General features: G+C 41.2%; 1 protein-coding gene across 1 annotated transcript; it reads right to left on the bottom strand.

Moving 5' to 3' along the window:
* Window positions 1-2258: 2258 nt before the first annotated feature.
* LOC121738237 lies at window positions 2259-5930 on the bottom strand. Its single transcript, XM_042130186.1, has 2 exons — window positions 2801-5930; window positions 2259-2303 (listed from the first exon to the last, which is right to left on the bottom strand). The coding sequence occupies exons 1-2, from the start codon at window positions 5909-5911 to the stop codon at window positions 2259-2261; spliced, it is 3156 nt and encodes a 1051-aa protein (XP_041986120.1). The 5' UTR covers window positions 5912-5930.
* Between the last annotated feature and the right edge of the window lie 2493 nt (window positions 5931-8423).

Raw genomic sequence — 8423 nt, 5'->3', positions numbered from 1 at the left:
CCCCAGGGCTCTACACTTTGAGAATGGCTGGCATAGATTTACTAGGAGATCATGAATAGTAAGGAGTTATTTACTTTCATATTTCTGTAATTATGTGCATCTGATCGAAGTCTGCGTTGATGTACTGTATGTGAAATTACGATCGTAATAAACACTGTGTTGTACATTGCTGATTTTGATTATTATTTTTGAAGTAAAACTTCTTTACGTACGGTTGACTTGGGGAGTAAGCTGGTAAATGCGTGAACGTGTATAAAGCTAGGATGACAAAGTAAGCAAATAACTCGGAATGGGTAAGTCGGTATTGGTGCAAAAACCGCGAATTTAGTGCTCCTCAAAATTCGCAATAAATGCTAATACTGCGAACTTGACGTCAAGCTAGCAGTGTACATAACCAAAAACTTTAATAATGGTGATATAGTTCCGTAATAAATACATAGGTAGTAAGTGCTCATTAAGTGCTAGCGATAAACGTGAAAAACAATATTTAAAATATGATTTTTTTTATACCGTATACTGCTCTTACGCTATTTGACGGAATCAGCAAGATGTTCCTCTTGATTTAAGTAGTGTATAAGAATGACGTTACCAAATGGTGCGGTCGGGATAAGATGGCCGATTTTAATATGGCCGTGTCTGGCGATTTGCGGAAATGTCTTTACTTTATTAAGCAAAGAATTAATTTAGGGTTTAGGTGGACTGTATTTCGAAGGAGAACTGGTAATCGCCAGCTCTTAATATGAGCGATATTGCTGGAAGAAGGAAAGGAGAAAGCACGCTACCTGAGAGTGGATGGCGCCGACCTCGTCCCTTCTTCAATTGTCTTCGGATGTGGTTTTACTGCACTTCACAAATCACTTTCACTCATCTATAGTTTATAGTTATTAGCGAGCGCGCTCGATGCGGATAAAAGGACAGGATTAAAGTTATTAGCGGATATATCGCCCGAGGAGCGAGCGGACGCGGCTAGCGACGATTTTCAAGAGACAATGCATAATGCATTCTCCTCGGGGGTTGATTCGTCAGCGCAGGAGCTTGCAGATCACGCCACTTGTCTTGACCAATCAGTAGCGTGCATACGGCGTCAGTGGAAAAGGATGGGGAATATCGCTCAATTTGAATTAAAATGTATAAGACATAATAGCGGAATACAGATGGCGCTAACATTCCCCCGGCCTTAAAGGGTTACCTTTAAAAAAGACTGAAAAATAGTAGTATATTTCTTAAGTAAGTAAACTATCGCATTACCGTCAATTTACTGAATTATATCCTACTTATATTAACCTATAAACTAAAGGAAGGAGATCTAGGTTACAACTAGATCTCACTGGGTAGGTAATGGACAGAGACGTACAACAGGGCGCACGTAGCTTCCCTTCGCGGTCTTAACAGTCACAACGCGAGTTGTACCATCTTTAGCGGTATGTAACTTTTCGATGACACCTAGTGGCCACGAAAGCGGTGGTGAATTGTCATTAATGATAATAACTAACGTTCCTTCCCGTATAGGCGAAGCAGGACTACTCCACTTATATCTAGTCTGCAGCTTATGTAAGTACTCTAAACGCCAGCGCCGCCAAAATGACTGCACGAGCTTGTCGAGCAGTGTATGTCTTTGAAGCATGTTAGATGAATGTGCTTCAGGAGCGGGTAGTGACGACAATGGCACTGTGTTTAGGAAGTGCGCAGGAGTTAAAGCAGAAGGCTCAGCGGGATCGCTGCTCAACGTAGTAAGCGGACGCGAGTTTATCAATGCCTCGACTTGAGCGAGGACAGTTAAAAGTTCCTCGTAAGAAAGAATTTGTTGACCTATAACCTTAAAGAGGTGCGTTTTTATTACCTTAACCATGCTCTCCCAGCATCCCCCGAAATGTGGAGAGGCAGGCGGAATAAATTTCCAATCAATGTGATTGGTCAAAAGTTCGTCTTGAATACGTGTGCGGTATTCTTCATTTAGAAATTTATATAAATCGCGTAAGTACGAATTAGCGCCCACGAAACAAGTGCCGTTATCAGAGTACAAGCACTGTATAGGGCCGCGGCGCGAAAGAAAACGCTTTAGTGCGGCTAGAAAAGACACCGTGCTCAAATCCGTCGCAATCTCAATATGCGTAGCGCGCGTTGTTAGGCATGTGAATATGCATAACCAAGCCTTACGACCTTTAACACCTCGACCACGTATCGGAGTGTACTGTAGAGGTCCAGCATAATCGCAACCGGTAAATGTGAACGCCTTATCTACCTGGTTCACGCGTTGGCTAGGAAGGTCTGCCATAAGAGGATAAGTTGGACGCGGACGAAATCTAAAACACGTGTTACATTTATGTATTATCTGGCGAATGGTTCGCCGAGCAGCTAAAATCCAGTACTTTTGCCTGAGTAAGGACATAAGTAGCTCTGGACCGGCATGAAGATGCCTTTTGTGATAAAATTCTACAAGAAGATCGACTACATGATCATGACGCGGAAGAATGCACGGATGCTTATAGTTATAAGGCTCGTCTGAATTTGACAAACGACCACCGACGCGTATTATACCGTTCTTATCGAGAAACGGTTTAAGTTTAAGAAGAGCGGGGGAAACATGTAAGTTATTTTTTAAACTTTGAATATCATTATTAAAATGAACAGCCTGTACGGATAATAATAATTTGCGTTCTGCGTATTCCAGATCGGATATTGAAACAAAAGTTCCTTTAGGTAGTTTCCTAAGAAACCTGCAGACATAAACGATGACGCGTAACAACTTAGGCCAAGATGATATGCGCTGTGCGAGTGTATAAAACGGGGAATGCGCAACATCAACGACCACAGGATGAGAGACAATTTTTTGCTCGGGTACGTCCTCAACTTCTGTATTCTCTCTATAGGGTTCAATGGGCCACTCTGACGGATCATGGCTAATCCAGGGTGGACCACGTTTCCATAAGGGATGATCGAGAAGGGCCATTGGAGGGATTCCACGAGACAGGCAGTCAGCGGGGTTTTCAATACCCGGGACGTGATTAAAACAAGTGGGGGAAACAAACTCTATAAGTTTGGTAATGCGATTGGCGACAAAAGTCTGCCAGCGATGCGGAGAAGAATAAATCCAAGCAAGTACTATCTTGGAGTCAGTGAAAGCGAAAATATTATTAATGGGGTAGTGGGCTGAAACTGTGTCCTTGACCTTGCGAAGCAATTGTGACAGCAGAAGGGCTGCACACAATTCAAGTCTTGCAATCGAAATGGTTTTGACTGGCGAGACTTTAGACTTGGCACAAACTAATTGCACAGAATAGTTACAGCCATTGCGGACTTGCATATACACTACTCCGCCGTAAGCGCTTTCGCTAGCGTCAGCGAAACCTATTAAATTAACACTGCATCCATCCACTAATCCTAAGTGACGCGGTATAATAATTTGATTGAGCTTGGGAAGCTCGCTGCAAAACTGCTTCCAGGCTGCGACTATATGTTTAGGAGGTGCGTCATCCCACTCACACTTTGCCAACCAAAGCTCTTTTATCAAGAGCTTGGCGTACAAAATGGTGGGAGCCACAAAACCCATTATGTCCCAAAGTCGAGCTATTGTGGACAGCATTATGCGTTTGGTACACTTCGCATCAGGCAGTGCGACGTCAAAGCGAAAACTATCTTGCGATCTGTCCCAGCGCAAGCCAAGGACCTTATGCGGAATGGACTTATCGAACTCAATGTCCGGTGAAGCCTTATGAGAATCAGATAAGTGTGCGAGAACCTCCTTTGAATTACTCGTCCATTTGACAAGATCAAATTGGCCTCGCTTGAAAAGCTGAATAAGCTCTTCACAAAGCGAAATTGCGCGCGGAGTGTCTATAACGCTACAAACGATATCGTCCATAAATAAAGACTTAGAAGCTGCTAACGCAGCAGCGGGAAAATCATCGCCTTCATCAGCAATCAGTTGACGCACAACTCGTAAGGCGTGATATGGACTGGACCTAAGTCCGAAACAAACGCGGTTAAATTGGTAAACCGTTATAGGTTCATCATTACTAAAGCGGTAAAATATACGCTGGAATCTACGGTCAGATTCGTGAACGCCTATATTAAGAAACATTTGTCGACAATCAGCTGACAAAGCAATTTTGAAAAGACGAAAATTTATTATTATGTTAAATAAATCACCCTGTAGATTCGGTCCAGTATGCAAAATATCATTGATAGACTGGCCCGATGTAGTCCGACAGCTAGCGTCTAAAACTACGCGGAGTTTAGTGGAAATTTTATCTTCGCGAACTACACCGTGATGCGGAATATAATATGCGGGAACGCAGTCAGCGTTATCACTCACAACTGGGCTCAAAAAATATTTATCGATGTAGTCACGAATAACGTCATTATAAGCGCGGCGTAAGTTAGGTGACGAATTCAGTTTTCGTTCTAAACAATGAAAACGTCTGAGAGCGACGGCGTACGAATCGCCTAGCGAATAAGGGTCACCACAAAATGGTAACGCGACTATATACCTACCACTGTTATCGCGAACAGTAGTAGCGCGGAAATGTTCTTCACACTCGAGGTCCTTATGACTCATCGAGGGCGGCGCGGAAATCTCTTCAAGCTCCCAAAATCGCTTTACGAGAGAATTAATGTTATTTTCTTGAAGAACAGAACAGCAAGACGTAGTATAACGAGAACTATGTGACGTAGGCACGGCGCCCATAATCACATAACCGAAAACCGTCTCAATAGCGGGAGGTAAATTATCTTGCTCACTGCGTACTATGTTAGGTAGCAGTAAGTGCGGGAATACTGCAGCTCCGATCAAAATATCGATATTACCCGGAAGCGCAAAATCTAAATCTGCGAGAGGCAATTTCTCGAGATGAGTAAGTGCGGATACGTCCACATGAGCGTTCGGCAACATGTCCGTAATACTATCCACTATAAGCGAGGAAACATTAAAATTAATATTATTATTAAGGCGCGAATATATTCTAATATCTACGGAACCCTTACACGGTTTTTCCGAGCCACCGATTCCTGTAACTATTAAATTACAATTTTTCATTTTATTCCATAGTCCGAGACGTCGGAAACAATGGGAAGTAATAAAACTACTTTGCGACGCGCTATCTAGTAAACAACGCACGATTATCGGTGATCCACTCGTATCGTAAACAATAGCTTGCGCGGTGGCTAGAAGTATAGTACTGTTTGTGGTCTGCCGCGCGGTCACGTGCGTGCGCGCCGGCAGCGCGACGAATGTGCTACACAAAGATACTTCCGGCTGGGAATTTCTATCACTAGGCGCAGTGCACCCGGGTGCAGCGTTATCGCGATGACCTTGACCGCTAGAAACTGGATTGTTATTTATGTTGCGCGGCGAATTTTTATTAAAATGCAGTAATGTATGGTGACGCTGGTTACACACACGACACTTGGATGTGCTTGAACAATTGCTTATCTTATGTTTTAAACTTAAACAATTAACACAAGCTTCATTATCCTTAACATATTTAAATCGAGCGGTCGGAGTCAAGTTATTAAAAGCGGGACATTTAAAAAAGTGATCGTGCACAATGTTGTTGCACATACATTTAAGTAAACTATTATTATTATTGATAGATTCTGAACATGTTACGTACGACTGCGGATTTGGAGCGGAATTACCGCCTCGTAGTTTATTCGAACTATGTTTACCGATATTACGAGATGAAATATTATATGAAATATTTTGTGTATTAAGAAATATTCGAGACTGATCTCTTATAAAAGAAATGAAACTATCGAGTGTAGGTATTTTGTTATTACGCTCCGTCATTTCGAACGCACGTATAGTGTCTCGGTCGAACTTTTTCAAAGCGAGTTGTAGCAATATGAAATCTGAAAGGTCGTCTAATTTTAAGTTTTTTAAAGAGTTTACTGCAGTGACAAAGTTATTCATAAATAATTGGAAACTAGAAACTGACGCGGGTCCAGACTCCAGACAATTTAAGATTTAAAGCTTGATCTAAGTACGTAGATGCGAGGATGCGAGTATCCTGATACCTATCAAGAAGCGATTGGAATATTATTTGATAATTCTCAGCATTTGGTGTAACTCCTGCGAACACGGTCCGCGCCTTCGGCGACAGTTTACCTAATAAATAGTACAATCTGTCAGCGTCGGTCAGAGAGCCATTATCGTGCACAGTAGATTTAAAACTTGCATAAAAAAGCGGCCAATTGCATATATCACCGTCGAATGACACGAGCTCGATCGCAGGCAGCCTCGGCTGCATACGTACTGTATCGATGCGTGCCGCGTCGCTGGGCTTAGCGTAGTTACATTCCAAACGTGATTGTACGCGTTTAATAACGCAATACAGTTCTTCAAATGACATGTATGCTTGATAGTCTAGTTGGGAATCAGGATTTAAAGAAAGTAATTCGGCGTTATAGTCGTCCAACAATTTATGAAAATTAGTTCTAATTTCCTCTATCGTCATGCAAGAACTGAGAAATAATTCCTTATCAGCTTCGCATGACTCAGCGGTTTTCGAGCGATCGTAAATGTTTTGAATGCGCTCAAATAAAACGTTACGCTTAGCTAATAACATCGCTAACTCTTTGTTATTCAAAATAGACTGTTTGTCTTGTTTCGACACTTTCGACATTTTTAAATGTTAATATTCTATTAACGACCTTGTGAAACAAAATCTAAGTATTTAAGTACCTAAGTATTTATTTAAATGTGCGAAAAGATTAAATACTTGAGATTGCGGGAGTATAAACAAATATTATGCGGTTTGTAAATACGTACAAATTACAGCGAGCAATTTGGCGGTAAAATATTAAGTACCTACTTGTATGGAAGTAAGGTACGCGATGCGGTGCGGGGTATAATATAATCCTGTGACTTTAAATGCGGGAAAAGATAATGCGGAAAAATAATAGATGCGGGGAAATATTTAAAGTAAATTGCGGTAATGCGTAATGCGATAGGTATGCGGTATGCGGTAATTGTAATTTATTAATTATAAAAGGCAACACTTTAGGCGGTTTAAATGAAGCGCTTGAAATACGGAATTTGCTAGCGACACTATAATGTTGAATTAATATTATGGATGTCCGGCTCGTAATGGACCAAAATTATGTATGAGAATGACGTTACCAAATGGTGCGGTCGGGATAAGATGGCCGATTTTAATATGGCCGTGTCTGGCGATTTGCGGAAATGTCTTTACTTTATTAAGCAAAGAATTAATTTAGGGTTTAGGTGGACTGTATTTCGAAGGAGAACTGGTAATCGCCAGCTCTTAATATGAGCGATATTGCTGGAAGAAGGAAAGGAGAAAGCACGCTACCTGAGAGTGGATGGCGCCGACCTCGTCCCTTCTTCAATTGTCTTCGGATGTGGTTTTACTGCACTTCACAAATCACTTTCACTCATCTATAGTTTATAGTTATTAGCGAGCGCGCTCGATGCGGATAAAAGGACAGGATTAAAGTTATTAGCGGATATATCGCCCGAGGAGCGAGCGGACGCGGCTAGCGACGATTTTCAAGAGACAATGCATAATGCATTCTCCTCGGGGGTTGATTCGTCAGCGCAGGAGCTTGCAGATCACGCCACTTGTCTTGACCAATCAGTAGCGTGCATACGGCGTCAGTGGAAAAGGATGGGGAATATCGCTCAATTTGAATTAAAATGTATAAGACATAATAGCGGAATACAGATGGCGCTAACAAGTAGTTTGACAAAATCTACAATCATAACATACGAGTCAGGGTCAATTTATACTATATTATTAAAACTGAACATAACAAATTCAACCTTAACTCCAAAGCGTTAACGCACTTTATTACTTCTGAGAATTTAAAAGAGCGCGCACATCTGCGCGAATTCGCGTGAATGCGCCCGACTAACGCTGATTGGCCTCGCAGAAGTAATGTATGCGTTACGCTCTGGAGTTAATAATAATAATAATATCTTTATTTCAGGCCAAATAGCCCATATGGTAGCCTAACAGTTACAGGTTACATTACATATTGACAATAAAAAATAAAAATTATATATACTACTTACAAAACAAAAATAACAAACAAACAAAAACAAATGTGTTAGTAACTTGGTTAGTATAAAATAATAAAGGACTATGCCCAAAAAATAAGTTAAGGTTGAATTTTCTGTGTTCAGTTTATGGGAATTCGCTTCGCTTCGCCTCGACTCTGCGCTATTATAAATTGACCCTTAGGAAATAAGTGCTAGCGATAAGCGAGGAAAAAAAAAAAATGCATTTTTTTATACCGTATTCTAGCTAACCTCTTGTAAATTCTTCGATTGTATTTTTTTCGAATAAAGTTAATTATATTTTGTTCTGACGCGCAATGTACAGCGCACTGCTATAGAACTACACCTAACTTTTTCTAGCGAACGAATATATACAAATCCGAGTTACAAACTAGACGTACAA

Source organism: Aricia agestis, chromosome 22, assembly GCF_905147365.1.
Source record: "Aricia agestis chromosome 22, ilAriAges1.1, whole genome shotgun sequence".
NCBI classification, from domain to species: domain Eukaryota; kingdom Metazoa; phylum Arthropoda; class Insecta; order Lepidoptera; family Lycaenidae; genus Aricia; species Aricia agestis.
This window is presented reverse-complemented; position numbering and strand designations above follow the sequence as displayed.

Bases quoted from the DNA above. Each gene is read 5' to 3' on its own strand.
- LOC121738237 (XM_042130186.1), bottom strand. From the start codon at position 5,911: ATGAATAACTTTGTCACTGCAGTAAACTCTTTAAAAAACTTAAAATTA. The intron at 2,304-2,800 runs GTTGCGCATTCC...CACGTGTTTTAG, and splicing joins CTCATCCTGTGGTCGTTGAT to ATTTCGTCCGCGTCCAACTT.